At 49.5% G+C, this 26,696-nt stretch overlaps 1 protein-coding gene across 1 annotated transcript in view; it reads right to left on the bottom strand.

Moving 5' to 3' along the window:
• LOC142295770 (L-gulonolactone oxidase-like) overlaps positions 1-26,696 on the bottom strand; it is a 310,763-nt gene that overhangs the window by 262,078 nt on the left and 21,989 nt on the right. Inside the window, exons 2-3 of the mRNA XM_075338857.1 lie at positions 26,157-26,258; positions 24,762-24,887 (exon numbers count right to left, since the gene is read on the bottom strand). Of these exons, the coding sequence (XP_075194972.1) occupies positions 24,762-24,887; positions 26,157-26,258 (228 nt within the window). The remainder of the gene's footprint in view (positions 1-24,761; positions 24,888-26,156; positions 26,259-26,696) is intronic.

Below are 26,696 nucleotides of genomic sequence, written 5' to 3'. Positions count from 1 at the left end.
ATCCTTCCATGTTTCCCCATCCTTCCATGTTTCCCCATCTGTCCATGTTTCCCCCATCCTTTCCTGTTTCCCCCATCCTTCCATGTTTCCCCCATCCTTCCATGTTTTCCCCATCCTTCCATGTTTCCCCATCCTTCCATGTTTCCCCATCCTTCCATGTTTCCCTTATCCTTCCATGTTTCCCCATCCTTCCATGTTTCCCCATCCTTCCATGTTTCCCCATCCTTCCATGTTTCCCCATCTGTCCATGTTTCCCCCATCCTTTCCTGTTTCCCCCATCCTTCCATGTTTTCCCCATCCTTCCATGTTTCCCCATCCTTCCATGTTTCCCCATCCTTCCATGTTTCCCTTATCCTTCCATGTTTTCCCCATCATTCCATGTTTCCCCATCCTTCCATGTTTCCCCCATCCTTCCATGTTTCCCCATCTGTCCATGCTTCCCCCATCCTTCCATGTTTCCCCCATCCTTCCATGTTTCCCCCATCCTTCCATGTTTCCCCCATTCTTTCATGCTTCCACCATCCTTCCATGTTTCCCCCATCCTTCCATGTTTCCATCCTTCCATGTTTCCCCATCCTTCCATGTTTCCCCAATCCTTTCATGTTTCCCCCATCCTTCCATGTTTCCCCATCCTTTCATGTTTCCCCCATCCTTCCATGTTTCCCCCATCCTTCCATGTTTTCCCCATCCTTTCATGTTTCCCCCATCCTTCCATGTTTCCTCCATCCGTCCATGTTTCCCTATCCGTCCATGTTTTCCCCATCCTTCCATGTTTCCCCCATACTTCCATGTTTCCCCCATCCTTCCATGTTTTCCCCATCCTTCCATGTTTTCCCCATCCTTCCATGTTTTCCCCATCGTTCCATGTTTCCCCCATCCTTCCATGTTTTCCCCATCCTTCCATGTTTTTCCCATCCTTCCATGTTTCCCCCATCCTTCCATGTTTCCTCCATTTGTCCATGTTTCCCCATCCGTCCATGTTTTCCCCATCCTTCCATGTTTCCCCCATCTTTCCATGTTTTTCCCTTCCTTCCATGTTTCCCCATCTGTCCATGTTTCCCCCATCTGTCCATGTTTCCCCATCCTTCCATGTTTCCCCATCCTTCCATGATTCCCCATCCTTCCATGTTTCCCCATCTGTCCATGTTTCCCCATCTGTCCATGTTTCCCCCATCCTTCTATGTTTCCCCATCCTTCCATGTTTCCCCCATCCTTCCATGTTTTCCCCCATCCTTCCATGTTTCCTCCATCCTCCATGTTTCCCCATCCATCCATGTTTCCTCCATCCTTCTATGTTTTCCCCATCTGTCCATGTTTCCCCCATCCTTCCATGTTTCCCCCATTCTTCCATGTTTTCCCCCATCCTTCCATGTTTCCTCCATCCTCCATGTTTCCCCATCCTTCCATGTTTCCCCCATCCTTCTATGTTTCCCCATCTATCCATGTTTCCCCCATCCTTCCATGTTTTCCCATCCTTCCATGTTTCCCCATCCTTCCATGTTTTCCCCACATCCTTCCATGTTTTCTCCATCCTCCATGTTTCCCCATCCTTCCATGTTTCCCCCATCCTTCCATGTATCCCTATCTGTCCATGTTTCCCCCATCCTTCCATGTTTTCCCCCATCCTTCCAAGTTTCCTCCATCCTCCATGTTTCCCCATCCTTTCATGTTTCCCCCCATCCTTCCATGTTTCCCCATCTGTCCATGTTTCCCCATCCTTCCATGTTTCCCCCATCCTTCCATGTTTTCCCCATCCTTCCATGTTTTCCCCATCTGTCCATGTTTCCCCATCCTTCCATGTTTTCCCCATCCTTCCATGTTTTCCCCATCTGTCCATGTTTCCCATCCTTCCATGTTTCCCCCATCCTTCCATGTTTCCCCCATCCTTCCATGTTTCCCCCATCCTTCCATGTTTTCCCTCATCCTTCCATGTTTCCCCCATCCTTCCATGTTTCCCCATCCTTCCATGTTTCCCCATCCTTCCATGTTTCCCCATCCTTCCATGTTTTCCCCATCTGTCCATGTTTCCTCATCCTTCCATGTTTCCCCCATCCTTCCATGTTTTCCCCATCCTTCCATGTTTTCCCCATCCTTCCATGTTTCCCCCATCCTTCCATGTTTCCCCATCCTTCCATGTTTCCCCCATCCTACCATGTTTCCCCATCTGTCCATGTTTCCCCATCCTTCCACGTTTTCCCCAATCCTTCCATGTTTCCCCCATCCTTCCATGTTTCCCCCATCCTTTCATGTTTCCCCCATCCTTCCATGTTTCCCCCATCCTTCCATGTTTCCCCCATCCTTCCATGTTTCCCCATCCTTCCATGTTTCCCCATCCTTCCATGTTTCCCCCATCCTTCCATGTTTCCCCCATCCTTCCATGTTTCCCCCATCCTTCCATGTTTCCCCCATCCTTCCATGTTTCCCCATCCTTCCATGTTTCCCCCATCCTTCCATGTTTCCCCATCCTTCCATGTTTCCCCCATCCTTCCATGTTTTCCCCATCTGTCCATGTTTCCCATCCTTCCATGTTTCCCCATCCTTCCATGTTTCCCCCATACTTCCATGTTTCCCCATCTATCCATGTTTCCCCATCCTTCCATGTTTCCCCCATCCTTCCATGTTTCCCCCATTCTTCCATGTTTTCCCATCTATCCATGCTTCCCCCATCCTTCTATGTTTTCCCCATCTATCCATGTTTCCCCCATCATTCCATGTTTCCCCCATCCTTCCATGTTTTCCCCATCTATCCATGTTTCCCCCATCCTTCCATGTTTCCCCCATCTTTCCATGTTTTCCCCATCCTTCCATGTTTTCCCCATCCTTCCATGTTTTCCCCCATCCTTCCATGTTTCCCCCATCCTTCCATGTTTTCCCCATCCTTCCATGTTTCCCCCATCCTTCCATGTTTCCCCATCCTTTCATGTTTCCCCCATCCTTCCATGTTTCCCCCATCCGTCCATGTTTCCCATCCTTCCATGTTTCCCCCATCCTTCCATGTTTTCCCCATCCTTCCAAGTTTCCCCCATCCTTCCATGTTTTCCCCATCCCACAATGTTTCCCCCATCCTTCCATGTTTCCCCCATCCTGCCATGTTTTCCCCATCCTTCCATGTTTCCGCATCCTTCCATGTTTCCCCCATCCTTCCATGTTTCCCCCATCCTTCCATGTTTTCCCCTTCATTCCATGTTTTCCCATCCTTCTATGTTTCCCCATCGTTCCATGTTTCCCCCATCCTTCCATGTTTCCCCCATCCTTCCATGTTTCCCCCATCCTTCCATGTTTTCCCCATCCTACCATGTTTCCCCCATCCTTCCATGTTTCCCCATCCTTCTATGTTTCCCCATCCTTCCATGTTTCTCCCATCCTTCCATGTTTTCCCCCATCCTTCCATGTTTTCCCCATCCTTCTATGTTTCCCCCATCCTTCCATGTTTTCCCCATCTGTCCATGTTTCCCCCATCCTTCCATGTTTCCCCATCCTTCCATGTTTCCCCCATCCTTCCATGTTTCCCCCATCCTTCCATGTTTTCCCCTTCCTTCCATGTTTCCCCATCCTTCCATGTTTCCCCCATCCTTCCATGTTTCCCCCATCCTTCTATGTTTCCCCATCCTTCCATGTTTCCCCCATCCTTCCATGTTTTCCCCATCCTACCATGTTTCCCCCATCCTTCCATGTTTCCCCCATCCTTCTATGTTTCCCCATCTTTCCATGTTTCCCCCATCCTTCCATGTTTCCCCCATCCTTCCATGTTTCCATCCTTCCATGTTTCCACATCCTTCCATGTTTCCCCCATCCTTTCATGTTTCCCCCATCCTTCCATGTTTCCCCCATCCTTTCATGTTTCCCCCATCCTTCCATGTTTCCCCATCTGTCCATGCTTCCCCCATCCTTCCATGTTTCCCCCATCCTTCCATGTTTCCCCCATCCTTCCATGTTTCCCCCATTCTTTCATGCTTCCACCATCCTTCCATGTTTCCCCCATCCTTCCATGTTTTCCCCATCTATCCATGTTTTCCCATCCTTCCATGTTTTCCCCATCTTTCCATGTTTCCCCCATCCTTCCATGTTTTCCCCATCCTTCCATGTTTCCCTCATCCTTCCATGTTTCCCATCCTTCCATGTTTCCCCCATCCTTCCATGTTTCCCCCATCCTTCCATGTTTCCCCCATCCTTCCATGTTTCCCCCATCCTTCCATGTTTCCCCCATCCTTCCATGTTTCCCCCTTCCTTCCATGTTTCCCCCATCCTTCCATGTTTCCCCCATCCTTCCATGTTTCACCCATTCTTCCATGTTTTCCCCATCTATCCATGTTTCCCCATCCTTCCATGTTTCCCCATCCTTCCATGTTTCACCCATCCTTCCATGTTTTTCCCATCTATCCATGTTTCCCCATCATTCCATGTTTCCCCCATCCTTCCATGTTTCCCCCATCCTTCCATGTTTCCCCCATCCTTCCATGTTTCCCCCATCCTTCCATGTTTCCCCCATCCTTTCATGTTTCCCCCATCCTTCCATGTTTCCCCCATCCTTCCATGTTTCCCCCATCCTTCCATGTTTCCCCATCCTTCCATGTTTCCCCATCCTTCCATGTTTCCCCCATCCTTCCATGTTTCCCCCATCCTTCCATGTTTCCCCCATCCTTCCATGTTTCCCCCATCCTTCCATGTTTCCCCATCCTTCCATGTTTCCCCCATCCTTCCATGTTTCCCCCATCCTTCCATGTTTCCCCCATCCTTCCATGTTTTCCCCATCTGTCCATGTTTCCCCCATCCTTCCATGTTTCCCCATCCTTCCATGTTTCCCCCATACTTCCATGTTTCCCCATCTATCCATGTTTCCCCATCCTTCCATGTTTCCCCCATCCTTCCATGTTTCCCCCATTCTTCCATGTTTTCCCATCTATCCATGCTTCCCCCATCCTTCTATGTTTTCCCCATCTATCCATGTTTCCCCCATCATTCCATGTTTCCCCCATCCTTCCATGTTTTCCCCATCTATCCATGTTTCCCCCATCCTTCCATGTTTCCCCCATCCTTCCATGTTTCCCCCATCCTTCCATGTTTTCCCCATCCTTCCATGTTTTCCCCATCCTTCCATGTTTTCCCCCATCCTTCCATGTTTCCCCCATCCTTCCATGTTTTCCCCATCCTTCCATGTTTCCCCCATCCTTCCATGTTTCCCCATCCTTTCATGTTTCCCCCATCCTTCCATGTTTTCCCCATCTATCCATGTTTTCCCATCCTTCCATGTTTTCCCCATCTTTCCATGTTTCCCCCATCCTTCCATGTTTTCCCCATCCTTCCATGTTTCCCTCATCCTTCCATGTTTCCCATCCTTCCATGTTTCCCCCATCCTTCCATGTTTCCCCCATCCTTCCATGTTTCCCCCATCCTTCCATGTTTCCCCCATCCTTCCATGTTTCCCCCATCCTTCCATGTTTCCCCCTTCCTTCCATGTTTCCCCCATCCTTCCATGTTTCCCCCATCCTTCCATGTTTCACCCATTCTTCCATGTTTTCCCCATCTATCCATGTTTCCCCATCCTTCCATGTTTCCCCATCCTTCCATGTTTCACCCATCCTTCCATGTTTTTCCCATCTATCCATGTTTCCCCATCATTCCATGTTTCCCCCATCCTTCCATGTTTCCCCCATCCTTCCATGTTTCCCCCATCCTTCCATGTTTCCCCCATCCTTCCATGTTTCCCCCATCCTTTCATGTTTCCCCCATCCTTCCATGTTTCCCCCATCCTTCCATGTTTCCCCCATCCTTCCATGTTTCCCCATCCTTCCATGTTTCCCCATCCTTCCATGTTTCCCCCATCCTTCCATGTTTCCCCCATCCTTCCATGTTTCCCCCATCCTTCCATGTTTCCCCCATCCTTCCATGTTTCCCCATCCTTCCATGTTTCCCCCATCCTTCCATGTTTCCCCCATCCTTCCATGTTTCCCCCATCCTTCCATGTTTTCCCCATCTGTCCATGTTTCCCCCATCCTTCCATGTTTCCCCATCCTTCCATGTTTCCCCCATACTTCCATGTTTCCCCATCTATCCATGTTTCCCCATCCTTCCATGTTTCCCCCATCCTTCCATGTTTCCCCCATTCTTCCATGTTTTCCCATCTATCCATGCTTCCCCCATCCTTCTATGTTTTCCCCATCTATCCATGTTTCCCCCATCATTCCATGTTTCCCCCATCCTTCCATGTTTTCCCCATCTATCCATGTTTCCCCCATCCTTCCATGTTTCCCCCATCCTTCCATGTTTCCCCCATCCTTCCATGTTTTCCCCATCCTTCCATGTTTTCCCCATCCTTCCATGTTTTCCCCCATCCTTCCATGTTTCCCCCATCCTTCCATGTTTTCCCCATCCTTCCATGTTTCCCCCATCCTTCCATGTTTCCCCATCCTTTCATGTTTCCCCCATCCTTCCATGTTTCTCCCATCCTTCCATGTTTCCCATCCTTCCATGTTTCCCCCATCCTTCCATGTTTTCCCCATCCTTCCAAGTTTCCCCCATCCTTCCATGTTTTCCCCATCCCACAATGTTTCCCCCATCCTTCCATGTTTCCCCCATCCTGCCATGTTTTCCCCATCCTTCCATGTTTCCGCATCCTTACATGTTTCCCCCATCCTTCCATGTTTCCCCCATCCTTCCATGTTTTCCCCTTCATTCCATGTTTTCCCATCCTTCTATGTTTCCCCATCGTTCCATGTTTCCCCCATCCTTCCATGTTTCCCCCATCCTTCCATGTTTCCCCCATCCTTTCATGTTTCCCCCATCCTTCCATGTTTCCCCATCTGTCCATGCTTCCCCCATCCTTCCATGTTTCCCCCATCCTTCCATGTTTCCCCCATCCTTCCATGTTTCCCCCATTCTTTCATGCTTCCACCATCCTTCCATGTTTCCCCCATCCTTCCATGTTTTCCCCATCTATCCATGTTTTCCCATCCTTCCATGTTTTCCCCATCTTTCCATGTTTCCCCCATCCTTCCATGTTTTCCCCATCCTTCCATGTTTCCCTCATCCTTCCATGTTTCCCATCCTTCCATGTTTCCCCCATCCTTCCATGTTTCCCCCATCCTTCCATGTTTCCCCCTTCCTTCCATGTTTCCCCCATCCTTCCATGTTTCCCCCATCCTTCCATGTTTCACCCATTCTTCCATGTTTTCCCCATCTATCCATGTTTCCCCATCCTTCCATGTTTCCCCATCCTTCCATGTTTCACCCATCCTTCCATGTTTTTCCCATCTATCCATGTTTCCCCATCATTCCATGTTTCCCCCATCCTTCCATGTTTCCCCCATCCTTCCATGTTTCCCCCATCCTTCCATGTTTCCCCCATCCTTCCATGTTTCCCCCATCCTTTCATGTTTCCCCCATCCTTCCATGTTTCCCCCATCCTTCCATGTTTCCCCCATCCTTCCATGTTTCCCCATCCTTCCATGTTTCCCCATCCTTCCATGTTTCCCCCATCCTTCCATGTTTCCCCCATCCTTCCATGTTTCCCCCATCCTTCCATGTTTCCCCCATCCTTCCATGTTTCCCCATCCTTCCATGTTTCCCCCATCCTTCCATGTTTCCCCCATCCTTCCATGTTTCCCCCATCCTTCCATGTTTTCCCCATCTGTCCATGTTTCCCCCATCCTTCCATGTTTCCCCATCCTTCCATGTTTCCCCCATACTTCCATGTTTCCCCATCTATCCATGTTTCCCCATCCTTCCATGTTTCCCCCATCCTTCCATGTTTCCCCCATTCTTCCATGTTTTCCCATCTATCCATGCTTCCCCCATCCTTCTATGTTTTCCCCATCTATCCATGTTTCCCCCATCATTCCATGTTTCCCCCATCCTTCCATGTTTTCCCCATCTATCCATGTTTCCCCCATCCTTCCATGTTTCCCCCATCCTTCCATGTTTCCCCCATCCTTCCATGTTTTCCCCATCCTTCCATGTTTTCCCCATCCTTCCATGTTTTCCCCCATCCTTCCATGTTTCCCCCATCCTTCCATGTTTTCCCCATCCTTCCATGTTTCCCCCATCCTTCCATGTTTCCCCATCCTTTCATGTTTCCCCCATCCTTCCATGTTTCCCCCATCCTTCCATGTTTCCCATCCTTCCATGTTTCCCCCATCCTTCCATGTTTTCCCCATCCTTCCAAGTTTCCCCCATCCTTCCATGTTTTCCCCATCCGACAATGTTTCCCCCATCCTTCCATGTTTCCCCCATCCTGCCATGTTTTCCCCATCCTTCCATGTTTCCGCATCCTTACATGTTTCCCCCATCCTTCCATGTTTCCCCCATCCTTCCATGTTTTCCCCTTCATTCCATGTTTTCCCATCCTTCTATGTTTCCCCATCGTTCCATGTTTCCCCCATCCTTCCATGTTTCCCCCATCCTTCCATGTTTCCCCCATCCTTTCATGTTTCCCCCATCCTTCCATGTTTCCCCATCTGTCCATGCTTCCCCCATCCTTCCATGTTTCCCCCATCCTTCCATGTTTCCCCCATCCTTCCATGTTTCCCCCATTCTTTCATGCTTCCACCATCCTTCCATGTTTCCCCCATCCTTCCATGTTTTCCCCATCTATCCATGTTTTCCCATCCTTCCATGTTTTCCCCATCTTTCCATGTTTCCCCCATCCTTCCATGTTTTCCCCATCCTTCCATGTTTCCCTCATCCTTCCATGTTTCCCATCCTTCCATGTTTCCCCCATCCTTCCATGTTTCCCCCATCCTTCCATGTTTCCCCCATCCTTCCATGTTTCCCCCATCCTTCCATGTTTCCCCCATCCTTCCATGTTTCCCCCTTCCTTCCATGTTTCCCCCATCCTTCCATGTTTCCCCCATCCTTCCATGTTTCACCCATTCTTCCATGTTTTCCCCATCTATCCATGTTTCCCCATCCTTCCATGTTTCCCCATCCTTCCATGTTTCCCATCCTTCCATGTTTCCCCCATCCTTCCATGTTTCCCCCTTCCTTCCATGTTTCCCCCATCCTTCCATGTTTCCCCATCCTTCCATGTTTTCCCCATCCTTCCATGTTTCCCCATCCTTCCATGTTTCCCCCATCCTTCCATGTTTCCCCATCCTTCCATGTTTCCCCATCCTTTCATGTTTCCCCCATCCTTCCATGTTTCCCCCATCCTTCCATGTTTTCCCCATCCTTTCATGTTTCCCCCATCCTTCCATGTTTCCTCCATCCGTCCATGTTTCCCTATCCGTCCATGTTTTCCCCATCCTTCCATGTTTCCCCCATACTTCCATGTTTCCCCCATCCTTCCATGTTTTCCCCATCCTTCCATGTTTTCCCCATCCTTCCATGTTTTCCCCATCGTTCCATGTTTCCCCCATCCTTCCATGTTTTCCCCATCCTTCCATGTTTTTCCCATCCTTCCATGTTTCCCCCATCCTTCCATGTTTCCTCCATTTGTCCATGTTTCCCCATCCGTCCATGTTTTCCCCATCCTTCCATGTTTCCCCCATCTTTCCATGTTTTTCCCTTCCTTCCATGTTTCCCCATCTGTCCATGTTTCCCCATCTGTCCATGTTTCCCCATCCTTCCATGTTTCCCCATCCTTCCATGATTCCCCATCCTTCCATGTTTCCCCATCTGTCCATGTTTCCCCATCTGTCCATGTTTCCCCCATCCTTCCATGTTTCCCCATCCTTCCATGTTTCCCCCATCCTTCCATGTTTTCCCCCATCCTTCCATGTTTCCTCCATCCTCCATGTTTCCCCATCCATCCATGTTTCCTCCATCCTTCTATGTTTTCCCCATCTGTCCATGTTTCCCCCATCCTTCCATGTTTCCCCCATTCTTCCATGTTTTCCCCCATCCTTCCATGTTTCCTCCATCCTCCATGTTTCCCCATCCTTCCATGTTTCCCCCATCCTTCTATGTTTCCCCATCTATCCATGTTTCCCCCATCCTTCCATGTTTTCCCATCCTTCCATGTTTCCCCATCCTTCCATGTTTTCCCCCATCCTTCCATGTTTTCTCCATCCTCCATGTTTCCCCATCCTTCCATGTTTCCCCCATCCTTCCATGTATCCCTATCTGTCCATGTTTCCCCCATCCTTCCATGTTTTCCCCCATCCTTCCAAGTTTCCTCCATCCTCCATGTTTCCCCATCCTTTCATGTTTCCCCCATCCTTCCATGTTTCCCCATCTGTCCATGTTTCCCCATCCTTCCATGTTTCCCCCATCCTTCCATGTTTTCCCCATCCTTCCATGTTTTCCCCATCTGTCCATGTTTCCCCATCCTTCCATGTTTTCCCCATCCTTCCATGTTTTCCCCATCTGTCCATGTTTCCCATCCTTCCATGTTTCCCCCATCCTTCCATGTTTCCCCCATCCTTCCATGTTTCCCCCATCCTTCCATGTTTTCCCTCATCCTTCCATGTTTCCCCCATCCTTCCATGTTTCCCCATCCTTCCATGTTTCCCCATCCTTCCATGTTTCCCCCATCCTTCCATGTTTTCCCCATCTGTCCATGTTTCCTCATCCTTCCATGTTTCCCCCATCCTTCCATGTTTTCCCCATCCTTCCATGTTTTCCCCATCCTTCCATGTTTCCCCCATCCTTCCATGTTTCCCCATCCTTCCATGTTTCCCCCATCCTACCATGTTTCCCCATCTGTCCATGTTTCCCCATCCTTCCACGTTTTCCCCATCCTTCCATGTTTCCCCCATTCTTCCATGTTTCCCCCATCCTTTCATGTTTCCCCCATCCTTCCATGTTTCCCCCATCCTTCCATGTTTCCCCCATCCTTCCATGTTTCCCCATCCTTCCATGTTTCCCCATCCTTCCATGTTTCCCCCATCCTTCCATGTTTCCCCCATCCTTCCATGTTTCCCCCATCCTTCCATGTTTCCCCCATCCTTCCATGTTTCCCCATCCTTCCATGTTTCCCCCATCCTTCCATGTTTCCCCCATCCTTCCATGTTTCCCCCATCCTTCCATGTTTTCCCCATCTGTCCATGTTTCCCCCATCCTTCCATGTTTCCCCATCCTTCCATGTTTCCCCCATACTTCCATGTTTCCCCATCTATCCATGTTTCCCCATCCTTCCATGTTTCCCCCATCCTTCCATGTTTCCCCCATTCTTCCATGTTTTCCCATCTATCCATGCTTCCCCCATCCTTCTATGTTTTCCCCATCTATCCATGTTTCCCCCATCATTCCATGTTTCCCCCATCCTTCCATGTTTTCCCCATCTATCCATGTTTCCCCCATCCTTCCATGTTTCCCCCATCTTTCCATGTTTTCCCCATCCTTCCATGTTTTCCCCATCCTTCCATGTTTTCCCCCATCCTTCCATGTTTCCCCCATCCTTCCATGTTTTCCCCATCCTTCCATGTTTCCCCCATCCTTCCATGTTTCCCCATCCTTTCATGTTTCCCCCATCCTTCCATGTTTCCCCCATCCTTCCATGTTTCCCATCCTTCCATGTTTCCCCCATCTTTCCATGTTTTCCCCATCCTTCCAAGTTTCCCCCATCCTTCCATGTTTTCCCCATCCCACAATGTTTCCCCCATCCTTCCATGTTTCCCCCATCCTGCCATGTTTTCCCCATCCTTCCATGTTTCCGCATCCTTCCATGTTTCCCCCATCCTTCCATGTTTCCCCCATCCTTCCATGTTTTCCCCTTCATTCCATGTTTTCCCATCCTTCTATGTTTCCCCATCGTTCCATGTTTCCCCCATCCTTCCATGTTTCCCCCATCCTTCCATGTTTCCCCCATCCTTCCATGTTTTCCCCATCCTACCATGTTTCCCCCATCCTTCCATGTTTCCCCCATCCTTCTATGTTTCCCCATCCTTCCATGTTTCCCCCATCCTTCCATGTTTTCCCCCATCCTTCCATGTTTTCCCCATCCTTCTATGTTTCCCCCATCCTTCCATGTTTTCCCCATCTGTCCATGTTTCCCCCATCCTTCCATGTTTCCCCATCCTTCCATGTTTCCCCCATCCTTCCATGTTTCCCCCATCCTTCCATGTTTTCCCCTTCCTTCCATGTTTCCCCATCCTTCCATGTTTCCCCCATCCTTCCATGTTTCCCCCATCCTTCTATGTTTCCCCATCCTTCCATGTTTCCCCCATCCTTCCATGTTTTCCCCATCCTACCATGTTTCCCCCATCCTTCCATGTTTCCCCCATCCTTCTATGTTTCCCCATCTTTCCATGTTTCCCCCATCCTTCCATGTTTCCCCCATCCTTCCATGTTTCCATCCTTCCATGTTTCCACATCCTTCCATGTTTCCCCCATCTTTTCATGTTTCCCCCATCCTTCCATGTTTCCCCCATCCTTTCATGTTTCCCCCATCCTTCCATGTTTCCCCATCTGTCCATGCTTCCCCCATCCTTCCATGTTTCCCCCATCCTTCCATGTTTCCCCCATCCTTCCATGTTTCCCCCATTCTTTCATGCTTCCACCATCCTTCCATGTTTCCCCCATCCTTCCATGTTTTCCCCATCTATCCATGTTTTCCCATCCTTCCATGTTTTCCCCATCTTTCCATGTTTCCCCTATCCTTCCATGTTTTCCCCATCCTTCCATGTTTCCCTCATCCTTCCATGTTTCCCATCCTTCCATGTTTCCCCCATCCTTCCATGTTTCCCCCATCCTTCCATGTTTCCCCCATCCTTCCATGTTTCCCTTATCCTTCCATGTTTCCCCCATCCTTCCATGTTTCCCCCTTCCTTCCATGTTTCCCCCATCCTTCCATGTTTCCCCCATCCTTCCATGTTTCACCCATTCTTCCATGTTTTCCCCATCTATCCATGTTTCCCCATCCTTCCATGTTTCCCCATCCTTCCATGTTTCACCCATCCTTCCATGTTTTTCCCATCTATCCATGTTTCCCCATCATTCCATGTTTCCCCATCCTTCCATGTTTTCCCCATCCTTCCATGTTTCCCCCATCCTTCCATGTTTCCCCCATCATTCCATGTTTCCCCCATCATTCCATGTTTCCCCCATCCTTCCATGTTTCCCCATCCTTCCATGTTTCCCCCATCCTTCCATGTTTCCCCATCCTTCCATGTTTCCCCCATCCTTCCATGTTTCCCCATCCTTCCATGTTTCCCCCATCCTTCCATGTTTCCCCCATCCTTCCATGTTTCCCCCATCCATCCATGTTTTCCCCATCTATCCATGTTTTCCCATCCTTCCATGTTTTCCCCATCTTTCCATGTTTCCCCCATCCTTCCATGTTTTCCCCATCCTTCCATGTTTCCCTCATCCTTCCATGTTTCCCATCCTTCCATGTTTCCCCCAACCTTCCATGTTTCCCCCATCCTTCCATGTTTCCCCCATCCTTCCATGTTTCCCCCATCCTTCCATGTTTCCCCCATCCTTCCATATTTTCCCCATCCTTCCATGTTTCCCCCATCCTTCCATGTTTTCCCCATCTGTCCATGTTTCCCCCATTCTTCCATGTTTCCCCCATCCTTCCATGTCTCCCCCATCCTTCCATGTTTCCCCCATCCTTCCATGTTTTCCCCATCCTTCCATGTTTCCCCCATCCTTCCATGTTTTCCCCATCCTTCCATGTTTCCCCCATCCTTCCATGTTTTCCCCATCCTTCCATGTTTCCCCCATCCTTCCATGTTTCCCCATCCTTCCATGTTTCCCCCATCCTTCCATGCTTTCCCCCATCCTTCCATGATTCCCCCATCCTTCCATGTTTCCCCCATCCTACCATGTTTCCCCCATCCTTCCATGTTTCCCCCATCCTTCCATGTTTTCCCCATCATTCCATGTTTCCCCCATCCTTCCATGTTTCCCCCATCCTACCATGTTTCCCCCATCCTTCCATGTTTCCCCCATCCTTCCATGTTTTCCCCATCATTCCATGTTATCCCCATCCTTCAATGTTTTCCCCATCATTCCATGTTTCCCTTATCCTTCCATGTTTTCCCCATCATTCCATGTTTCCCCATCCTTCAATGTTTTCCCCATCATTCCATGTTTCCCTTATCCTTCCATGTTTTCCCCATCATTCCATGTTTCCCCATCCTTCCATGTTTCCCCCATCCTTCCATGTTTCCCCATCTGTCCATGTTTTCCCCATCCTTCCATGTTTCCCCATCCTTCCATGTTTCCCCATCTGTCCATGTTTCCCCCATCCTTTCCTGTTTCCCCCATCCTTCCATGTTTCCCCCATCCTTCCATGTTTTCCCCATCCTTCCATGTTTCCCCATCCTTCCATGTTTCCCCATCCTTCCATGTTTCCCTTATCCTTCCATGTTTCCCCATCCTTCCATGTTTCCCCATCCTTCCATGTTTCCCCATCCTTCCATGTTTCCCCATCTGTCCATGTTTCCCCCATCCTTTCCTGTTTCCCCCATCCTTCCATGTTTTCCCCATCCTTCCATGTTTCCCCATCCTTCCATGTTTCCCCATCCTTCCATGTTTCCCTTATCCTTCCATGTTTTCCCCATCATTCCATGTTTCCCTTATCCTTCCATGTTTTCCCCATCATTCCATGTTTCCCCATCCTTCAATGTTTTCCCCATCATTCCATGTTTCCCCTCATCCTTCCATGTTTTCCCCATCCTTCAATGTTTTCCCCATCATTCCATGTTTCCCCCATCCTTCCATGTTTCCCCATTCTTCCATGTTTCCCCATTCTTCCATGTTTCCCCCATCCTTCCATGTTTTCCCCATCCTTCCATGTTTTCCCCATCTGTCCATGTTTCCCCCATCCTTCCATGTTTCCCCATCCTTCCATGTTTCCCCCATACTTCCATGTTTCCCCATCTATCCATGTTTCCCCATCCTTCCATGTTTCCCCCATCCTTCCATGTTTCACCCATTCTTCCATGTTTTCCCCATCTATCCATGTTTCCCCATCCTTCCATGTTTCCCCATCCTTCCATGTTTCACCCATCCTTCCATGTTTTTCCCATCTATCCATGTTTCCCCCATCCTTCCATGTTTCCCCCATCCTTCCATGTTTCCCCCATCCTTCCATGTTTCCCCCATCATTCCATGTTTCCCCCATCATTCCATGTTTCCCCCATCCTTCCATGTTTCCCCCATCCTTCCATGTTTCCCCCATCCTTCCATGTTTCACCCATTCTTCCATGTTTTCCCCATCTATCCATGTTTCCCCATCCTTCCATGTTTCCCCATCCTTCCATGTTTCACCCATCCTTCCATGTTTTCCCCATCTATCCATGTTTCCCCATCATTCCATGTTTCCCCCATCCTTCCATGTTTCCCCATCCTTCCATGTTTCCCCCATCATTCCATGTTTCCCCCATCATTCCATGTTTCCCCCATCCTTCCATGTTTCCCCCATCATTCCATGTTTCCCCCATCATTCCATGTTTCCCCCATCCTTCCATGTTTCCCCCATCCTTCCATGTTTCCCCCATCATTCCATGTTTCCCCCATCCTTCCATGTTTCCCCCATCCTTCCATGTTTCCCCCATCATTCCATGTTTCCCCCATCATTCCATGTTTCCCCCATCATTCCATGTTTCCCCCATCATTCCATGTTTCCCCATCCTTCCATGTTTCCCCCATCCTTCCATGTTTCCCCATCCTTCCATGTTTCCCCCATCCTTCCATGTTTCCCCATCCTTCCATGTTTCCCCCATCCTTCCATGTTTCCCCCATCCTTCCATGTTTCCCCCATCCTTCCATGTTTTCCCCATCTATCCATGTTTTCCCATCCTTCCATGTTTTCCCCATCTTTCCATGTTTCCCCCATCCTTCCATGTTTTCCCCATCCTTCCATGTTTCCCCCATCCTTCCATGTTTCCCATCCTTCAATGTTTTCCCCATCATTCCATGTTTCCCTTATCCTTCCATGTTTTCCCCATCATTCCATGTTTCCCCATCCTTCCATGTTTCCCCCATCCTTCCATGTTTCCCCCATCCTTCCATGTTTCCCCATCTGTCCATGTTTTCCCCATCCTTCCATGTTTCCCCATCCTTCCATGTTTCCCCATCTGTCCATGTTTCCCCCATCCTTTCCTGTTTCCCCCATCCTTCCATGTTTCCCCCATCCTTCCATGTTTTCCCCATCCTTCCATGTTTCCCCATCCTTCCATGTTTCCCCATCCTTCCATGTTTCCCTTATCCTTCCATGTTTCCCCATCCTTCCATGTTTCCCCATCCTTCCATGTTTCCCCATCCTTCCATGTTTCCCCATCTGTCCATGTTTCCCCCATCCTTTCCTGTTTCCCCCATCCTTCCATGTTTCCCCATCCTTCCATGTTTCCCCATCTGTCCATGTTTCCCCATCCTTCCATGTTTCCCCCATCCTTCCATGTTTTCCCCATCCTTCCATGTTTCCCCATCCTTCCATGTTTCCCCATCCTTCCATGTTTCCCTTATCCTTCCATGTTTTCCCCATCATTCCATGTTTCCCCATCCTTCCATGTTTTCCCCATCCTTCCATGTTTCCCCATCCTTCCATGTTTCCCCATCCTTCCATGTTTCCCTTATCCTTCCATGTTTTCCCCATCATTCCATGTTTCCCCATCATTCCATGTTTCCCCATCCTTCCATGTTTTCCCCATCATTCCATGTTTCCCCATCCTTCAATGTTTTCCCCATCATTCCATGTTTCCCCTCATCCTTCCATGTTTTCCCCATCCTTCAATGTTTTCCCCATCATTCCATGTTTCCCCCATCCTACCATGTTTCCCCCATCATTCCATGTTTCCCCCATCCTTCCATGTTTCCCCCATCCTTCCATGTTTCCCCATCCTTCCATGTTTTCCCCATCTGTCCATGCTTCCCCCATCCTTCCATGTTTCACCCATCCTTCCATGTTTTTCCCATCTATCCATGTTTCCCCCATCCTTCCATGTTTCCCCCATCCTTCCATGTTTCCCCCATCCTTCCATGTTTCCCCCATCATTCCATGTTTCCCCCATCATTCCATGTTTCCCCCATCCTTCCATGTTTCCCCCATCCTTCCATGTTTCCCCCATCCTTCCATGTTTCACCCATTCTTCCATGTTTTCCCCATCTATCCATGTTTCCCCATCCTTCCATGTTTCCCCATCCTTCCATGTTTCACCCATCCTTCCATGTTTTTCCCATCTATCCATGTTTCCCCATCATTCCATGTTTCCCCCATCCTTCCATGTTTCCCCCATCCTTCCATGTTTCCCCCATCATTCCATGTTTCCCCCATCATTCCATGTTTCCCCCATCCTTCCATGTTTCCCCCATCCTTCCATGTTTCCCCCATCCTTCCATGTTTCCCCCATCCTTCCATGTTTTCCCCATCTATCCATGTTTTCCCATCCTTCCATGTTTTCCCCATCTTTCTATGTTTCCCCCATCCTTCCATGTTTTCCCCATCCTTCCATGTTTCCCCCATCCTTCCATGTTTCCCATCCTTCCATGTTTCCCCCATCCTTCCATGTTTCCCCATCCTTCCATGTTTCCCCCATCATTCCATGTTTTCCCCATCTGTCCATGTTTCCCCCATTCTTCCATGTTTCCCCCATCCTTCCATGTCTCCCCCATCCTTCCATGTTTCCCCCATCCTTCCATGTTTTCCCCATCCTTCCATGTTTCCCCCATCCTTCCATGTTTTCCCCATCCTTCCATGTTTCCCCCATCCTTCCATGTTTTCCCCATCCTTCCATGTTTCCCCCATCCTTCCATGTTTCCCCATCCTTCCATGTTTCCCCCATCCTTCCATGCTTTCCCCCATCCTTCCATGATTCCCCCATCCTTCCATGTTTCCCCCATCCTTCCATGTTTCCCCCATCCTTCCATGTTTCCCCCATCCTTCCATGTTTTCCCCATCTATCCATGTTTTCCCATCCTTCCATGTTTTCCCCATCTTTCCATGTTTCCCCCATCCTTCCATGTTTTCCCCATCCTTCCATGTTTCCCTCATCCTTCCATGTTTCCCATCCTTCCATGTTTCCCCCATCCTTCCATGTTTCCCCCATCCTTCCATGTTTCCCCCATCCTTCCATGTTTCCTCCATCCTTCCATATTTTCCCCATCCTTCCATGTTTCCCCCATCCTTCCATGTTTTCCCCATCATTCCATGTTTCCCCTCATCCTTCCATGTTTCCCCATCCTTCCATGTTTCCCCCATCCTTCCATGTTTCCCCCATCCTTCCATGTTTCCCCCATCATTTCATGTTTCCCCATCCTTCCATGTTTTCCCCATCCTTCAATGTTTTCCCCATCATTCCATGTTTCCCCTCATCCTTCCATGTTTTCCCCATCCTTCAATGTTTTCCCCATCATTCCATGTTTCCCCCATCCTTCCATGTTTCCCCCATCATTCCATGTTTCCCCCATCCTTCCATGTTTCCCCCATCCTACCATGTTTCCCCCATCATTCCATGTTTCCCCCATCCTTCAATGTTTTCCCCATCCTTCCATGTTTCCCCCATCCTTCCATGTTTTCCTCATCCTTCCATGTTTTCCCCATCCTTCCATGTTTTCCCCATCCTTCCATGTTTCCCCCATCCTTCCATGTTTCCCCATCCTTCCATGTTTCCCCCATCCTTCCATGTTTTCCCCATCCTTCCATGTTTTCCCCATCCTTCCATGTTTCCCCCATCCTTCCATGTTTCCCCATCCTTCCATGTTTCCCCCATCCTACCATGTTTCCCCCATCATTCCATGTTTCCCCCATCCTTCAATGTTTTCCCCATCCTTCCATGTTTCCCCCATCCTTCCATGTTTCCCCATCCTTCCATGTTTCCCCCATCCTTCCATGTTTTCCCCCATCCTTCCATGTTTTCCCCATCCTTCTATGTTTCCCCCATCCTTCCATGTTTTCCCCATCTGTCCATGTTTCCCCCATCCTTCCATGTTTCCCCATCCTTCCATGTTTCCCCCATCCTTCCATGTTTTCCCCCATCCTTCCATGTTTCCCCCATCCTTCCATGTTTCCCCATCCTTCCATGTTTTCCCCCATCCTTCCATGTTTCCCCCATCCTTCCATGTTTTCCCCCATCCTTCCATGTTTCCCCCATCCTTCCATGTTTCCCCCCACCTCGACACAGCCGCTGCAGCACACAGTTTACAAAAAAAAACCCTCACCTTCCAGCACCCGCTCCACTGCTGCGCGCCACTGGGTCGAGTCCTTAGTTGCTGTGCTGCCACCAGTCGTCATTAAACCGGCGCCGCTTACTGACATTCCCGCCGTCTCTTAGGCATCAGGCCTTCGGCCTAGGAGAGGAGGAGTGTCAGAGCGAGGAAAAATGTCTCTTTTGGCTCCGCTCCATCACAGCTTTGAACTGTCTGCGCGATCACACCAGCAGTTCAAAGTGGCTGAATGAGGTGACAGCGCGCATGCCAACAGAAAGGGCTCTGCGTGCCATAGGTTCGCCATCACTGGCCTAGAAGCTTCTGTTGGGAACGAAGATGGCTGCCGCATGCCATAAGCTAAGCATTAGGTACAGGTACTAAGGACGTCAGGCTGGCCAGGTCAGTGGATGCTGACGCAGGTGCCATGACTCTGCGCCACGGGGTTGTAGGACCGTAGCCAGGTCCCTACACTTTCAATAGTTTCTCTTTTGTTAAATGTTCCTTATCAGTAGAAACGGTTCACAGCGAAGAGACGTGGATTTTACATGTTGTGAGATATCTATCCCTAATATTGGTGGGAGGCCCCCGCTTGGTGGGGTGGCCCAGAGCCCGAGCCCCTTGTGCCCCCCATAAATCCAGACCTGCTGAGAAGTGCAGAATCTAACACCATGAAAAGTGACTACAAAGCACCAGAATGGAGGACTTTATACAGTGCAGCTGTGAATGTAACACTGTGGACGCTGACAAGAAACCATCAGCATGGAGGGCAATGCACAGCAGTACTGCGCCATGCGGCTGTGAAGCCAGCTCCAAGGTGACATGTAGCAGGAGGCAGCAGCACAGGTGCATTGAGTTTTATTAAGGGGTTCAAATGGGGACAAGAGGCACCTGAAATGTGTCGGCCTTCACCCATTTGCTGAAATAGTGAGTGGGGTGCACATACTTTTGGCTGTGTATGTGTCTGTATCACACAGCATTAGCGCTGCGAGTGCCAGGAAGGGTTTTCTATGGATCCTTTGTGCGGCCGCGGATTTATCTTGGATTTATCCATAAGAAATGATTTATTTAAACAGAAGGAAAATAAAAAAAAGGGAAAATGAAATTCTGTCGGGGGGAGGGGGGGATTTATTATCGCTGCGCGGTGGATCGGAGAGGGGCGGCGGGGGGCTTATAACAAGAGGCGGTGGTCAGCACGAGCCCGGGACATAATCAGCAGATAGACACCAGATGACACTAAGCTCCGTCACCGGCAGCCGCGCTTCACGGTCCCTGCGCACAATCTATTACCGCAGACAGGAGCACTGCACCCGCCGCACAGTGTGTGCTAATGAGCGGACAGGCTGCACTGCACCACACTGCCACCAGGGGGAGACGTAACATCAGCATCTCCTGTATGATATTAAAGGGGTATTACATAGGGGTACGGCAAAGAACCCCCCCAAATACATCCTACACCCGGTGTGGAGAAAATGCTACGTATACAAACAGGGCAACTGCCACTAAACCCCCATAACATGGCATCATCCACAGATCCCCCATAACAGAGCGTCATCCACAGATCCCCCATAACAGAGCATCTGCCACAGATCCCCCATAACAGAGCATCAACCACAGATCCCCCATAACAAAGCATCCTCCACAGATCCCCCATAACAGAGCGTCATCCACAGATCCCCATAACAGAGCGTCATCCACAGATCCCCCATAACAGAGCATCATCCACAGATCCCCCATAACAGAGCGTCATCCACAGATCCCCCATAACAGTGCGTCATCCACAGATCCCCCATAACAGAGCGTCATCCACAGATCCCCCATAACAGAGCGTCATCCACAGATCCCCCATAACAGAGCATCATCCACAGATCCCCCATAACAGAGCATCATCCACAGATCCCCCATAACAGTGCGTCATCCACAGATCCCCCATAACAGAGCGTCATCCACAGATCCCCCATAACAGAGCATCATCCACAGATCCCCCATAACAGAGCGTCATCCACAGATCCCCATAACAGAGCGTCATCCACAGATCCCCATAACAGAGCATCATCCACAGATCCCCCATAACAGAGCGTCATCCACAGATCCCCCATAACAGTGCGTCATCCACAGATCCCCCATAACAGAGCGTCATCCACAGATCCCCCATAACAGAGCGTCATCCACAGATCCCCCATAACAGAGCATCATCCACAGATCCCCCATAACAGAGCATCATCCACAGATCCCCCATAACAGAGCATCATCCACAGATCCCCCATAACAGAGCGTCATCCACAGATCCCCCATAACAGAGCATCATCCACAGATCCCCCATAACAGAGCATCATCCACAGATCCCCCATAACAGTGCGTCATCCACAGATCCCCCATAACAGAGCGTCATCCACAGATCCCCCATAACAGTGCGTCATCCACAGATCCCCCATAACAGTGCGTCATCCACAGATCCCCCATAACAGAGCATCCGCCACAGATCCCAATAACAGAGCGTCATCCACAGATCCCCCATAACAGAGCGTCATCCACAGATCCCCCATAACAGAGCGTCATCCACAGATCCCCCATAACAGAGCGTCATCCACAGATCCCCCATAACAGAGCGTCCTCCACAGATCCCCCATAACAGAGCGTCATCCACAGATCCCCATAACAGAGCGTCATCTACAGATGCCCCATAACAGAGCGTCATCCACAGATCCCCCATAACAGAGCGTCATCCACAGATCCCCCATAACATAGCATCATCCACAGATCCCCCATAACATAGCATCATCCACAGATCCCCATAACAGAGCATCATCCATAGATCCCCCATAACAGAGCGTTATCCACAGATCCCCCATAACAGAGCATCATCCACAGATCCCCCATAACAGAGCGTCATCCACAGATCCTTAATAACAGTACATCATCCACAGATCCCCCATAACAGAGCGTCATCCACAGATCCCCCATAACAGAGCGTCATCCACAGATCCCGCATAACAGAGCGTCATCCACAGATCCCCCATAACAGAGCGTCGTCCGCATACCCTCCATAACAGAGCGTCATCCACAGATCCCCCATAACAGAGCGTAATCCACAGATCCCCATAACAGAGCGTCATCCACAGATCCCCATAACAGAGCATCATCCACAGATCCCCCATAACAGAGCATCATCCACAGATCCCCCATAACAGAGCATCATCCACAGATCCTCAATAACAGTACATCATCCACAGATCCCCCATAACAGAGCGTCATCCACAGATCCCCCATAACAGAGCGTCATCCACAGATCCCCCATAACAGTGCGTCATCCACAGATCCCCCATAACAGTGCGTCATCCACATACCCTCCATAACAGAGCGTCATCCACAGATCCCCCATAACAAAGCGTAATCCACAGATCCCCATAACAGAGCGTCATCCACAGATCCCCATAACTGAGCGTCATCCACAGATCCCCCATAACAGAGCGTCACCCGCAGATCCCCCATAACAGAGCGTCATCCAAAGATCCTCCATAACAGAGCATCATCCACAGATCCTCCATAACAGTGCGTCATCCACAGATCCTCCATAACAGAGCGTCCTCCACAGATCCCCATAACAGAGCGTCATCCACAGATCCCCATAACACAGCATCCTCCACAGATCCCCATAACAGAGCGTCATCCACAGATCCCCCATAACACAGCATCCTCCACAGATCCCCATAACAGAGCGTCATCCACAGATCCCCCATAACAGAGCGTCATCCACAGATCCTCCATAACAGAGCGTCATCCACAGATCCTCCATAACAGAGCGTCATCCACAGATCCCCATAACAGAGTGTCATCCACAGATCCTCCATAACAGAGCGTCATCCACAGATCCCCATAACAGAGCGTCATCCACAGATCCCCCATAACAAAGCGTCATCCACAGATCCCCCATAACAGAGCGTCATCCACAGATCCCCCATAACAGAGCATCATCCACAGATCCCCCATAACAGAGCATCATCCACAGATCCTCCATAACAGAGCATCATCCACAGATCCTCCATAACAGTGCGTCATCCACAGATCCTCCATAACAGAGTGTCCTCCACAGATCCCCCATAACAGAGCATCATCCACAGATCCCCCATAACAGAGCGTCATCCACAGATCCCCCATAACAGAGCATCATCCACAGATCCCCCATAACAGAGCATCATCCACAGATCCTCCATAACAGAGCATCATCCACAGATCCTCCATAACAGTGCATCATCGACAGATCCCCCATAACAGAGCGTCATCCACAGATCCCCCATAACAGAGCGTCATCCACAGATCCCCCATAACAGAGCATCATCCACAGATCCTCCATAACAGTGTCCTCCACAGATCCCCCATAACACAGCATCCTCCACAGATCCCCCATAACAGAGCGTCATCCACAGATCCCCCATAACAGAGCATCATCCACAGATCCCCATAACAGAGGGTCATCCACAGATCCCCCATAACAGAGCGTCATCCACAGATCCCCCATAACAGAGCGTCATCCACAGATCCCCCATAACAGAGCGTCATCCACAGATCCCCCATAACAGAGGGTCATCCACAGATCCCCCATAACAGAGCGTCATCCACAGATCCCCCATAACAGAGCGTCATCCACAGATCCCCCCATAACAGAGCGTCATCCACAGATCCCCCATAACAGAGCGTCATCCACAGATCCCCCATAACAGAGCGTCATCCACAAATCCCCCATAACAGTGCGTCATCCACAGATCCCCCATACAGAGCGTCATTCACAGATCCCCCATAACAGAGCATCATCCACAGATCCTCCATAACAGAGCATCATCCACAGATCCTCCATAACAGTGCGTCATCCACAGATCCCCCATAACAGAGCGTCATCCACAGATCCCCCATAACAGAGCGTCATCCGCAGATCCCCCATAACAGAGCGTCGTCCGCAGATCCCCCATAACAGAGCGTCATCCACAGATCCCCCATAACACAGCATCATCCACAGATCCTCCATAACAGAGCATCATCCACAGATCCTCCATAACAGTGCATCATCGACAGATCCCCCATAACAGAGCGTCATCCACAGATCCCCCATAACAGAGCGTCATCCACAGATCCCCCATAACAGAGCATCATCCACAGATCCTCCATAACAGTGTCCTCCACAGATCCCCCATAACACAGCATCCTCCACAGATCCCCCATAACAGAGCGTCATCCACAGATCCCCCATAACAGAGCATCATCCACAGATCCCCATAACAGAGGGTCATCCACAGATCCCCCATAACAGAGCGTCATCCACAGATCCCCCATAACAGAGCGTCATCCACAGATCCCCCATAACAGAGCGTCATCCACAGATCCCCCATAACAGAGGGTCATCCACAGATCCCCCATAACAGAGCGTCATCCACAGATCCCCCCATAACAGAGCGTCATCCACAGATCCCCCATAACAGAGCGTCATCCACAGATCCCCCATAACAGAGCGTCATCCACAGATCCCCCATAACAGTGCGTCATCCACAGATCCCCCATACAGAGCGTCATTCACAGATCCCCCATAACAGAGCGTCATCCACAGATCCCCCATAACAGTGCGTCATCCACAGATCCCCCATAACAGAGCGTCATCCACAGATCCCCCATAACAGAGCGTCATCCACAGATCCCCCATAACAGATCCCCACAATCCTCCAGGACGTTCTGTTCTGTACCTTTAAAACCCTGTTCATTTTATCCATGCGGATCATGAAGTCGTCGGTGCAGGCGATGTCGGAGGGGGAGTGCCCGGCGCCCACCACCTTCACCCTCTTACTCCTCTGTCGCGCCAAGTCCAGGATCTGAGAAGAAAGGGAAGAAAATCCCATTACTATAACACCGACTTCTCATTCTACATTCATGACACAGGAAGTGTTATCATAGGGACAAAAGGGGAAAAAGGAAAGTATCCATTTTTTTATGTTATCCCCCTATAGTGTGATCTGCCAGCGTTCCTGTGAACGTCATTAGTACATAATTGTATTCTTTATCATGTATTAGTTTTGTAGCAACTTTTTTAAAGCTCTGTGTGTTCCTCCATTATTCCTCCTGGAAATGTATGAAAACATTAACACCTAGTCATGAGAAATTAGAGATGTGCGATTATGCAATCAGATGTTATCAGACTCTGCAGGGGCTCTGACAAGGGAAAGGCCTCAATTATGCATTAATTTCCAGGAGGAATAACAGAGGAACGACACAATGAAGAATCTCAAGGTCACAAGTCCATCTCCAGAAATCTTGATGTTCCTTTGTCCATGGTGCACAACATAATCAAGACGTTTACAAGTCATAGCACTGTAGATAATCTCCCTGGATGTGGACGGGAGAGAAAACTTGATGAAAGGTTGTAACGCAGGAAAGTCCAGATGGTGGATAAGCTACAATCAAGTTCTCAAGAAATTCAAGCTGTCAGGGTCAGGGGGCATCAATGTCAGCACAAACTATCCATCAACACCTGAATGAAATGAAATGCTACGGAGGAGATGCAGGAGGACCTCACTGCTAACAAAGAGACAGAAAATGCTGTGGAGGAGACCCAGGAGGACCCCACTGCTAACACAAAAACAGAAAAAAGCCAAAATGTACATGAGTAACCAAAATCCTCCTGGCAAAGCATCTTGTGGACAGATGAGATCAAGATAGATCTTTCTGGTAAAGCACATCATTCTACTGTTTACCGAAAACAGAATGAGGCTGACAAAGTAAAGAACACAGCACCTACAGTCACACATGGTGGAGGTCAGAGATGTTTTGGATTGTTTTGCTTCCTCTGGCACTGGGGGTCTGGACTTGGTGCAAGATGTCCTGAAATCTGAAGATTACGAAAGGATTTTGGGTGGCAATGTAGAGCCCAGTGTCAGAAAGCTGGGGATATGTCCTAGGTCAGGGGTCTTCCAGCAAGACAAAGACAATGACCCCCAAACCCAAACACTATAAGAAGCCCCAGAAATGGATGGAAACAAAGCGCTGGAGAGTCCTGAAGTGGCAGCAATGAGTCTGGATCTAAATTTGTACGGTTACTGGGATAGATACCAGGCGGCTATGACCCCCATTACCCCCACACTCACCTCCTTCACTTCCTCCGTGCTGGACGGCTGGAAGTACAGCTCCGGGGTGGATCCATAGGTCTGAGCCCAGTTTTGGAACTTGTATCCTCCCTGACCGAGAACCTAAAATCAGACGAAGGAGTCATCCAAACAATCCCATAAATGCAGTGTTACAGATGTAGCAGAGCTGACGGTGTCATTTAAACTAAACTTCGGATGGAGGCTCTAAAAGGGGCTGAGGAAAGCGATTGCTCCCTTTAATAGCCACCTTTATCCTTAATTGTCTTGAGGGAAAAGCCATTTTGATATTAAACAACTGTTAAAAATGGTCAGATAACCAAAGAGAAATCATGCTTCACAGTTGCAGAAAAGAAAAAAATATAATAGTGCAATTTCATTTCCCCCCACTAGGTGGCGCTGCCCAGAATGTGCTTTGTGCTCTGTCTTGTTTCTTCTCAACAGCGCACCGTGTGGTCAGGGGTGGTACTGCAAGTAAAACATTTTAACATATTTTTTTCCATTATCCTGTTCCCAAACACACATCCTGACAATGAAGCTGCA

The sequence above is a fragment of the Anomaloglossus baeobatrachus genome, chromosome 3 (assembly GCF_048569485.1).
Source record: "Anomaloglossus baeobatrachus isolate aAnoBae1 chromosome 3, aAnoBae1.hap1, whole genome shotgun sequence".
Classification (NCBI taxonomy): Eukaryota; Metazoa; Chordata; class Amphibia; order Anura; family Aromobatidae; genus Anomaloglossus; species Anomaloglossus baeobatrachus.
The sequence above is the reverse complement of the archived record's forward strand: the minus strand, read 5'-3'. Positions and strand labels throughout refer to the sequence as shown.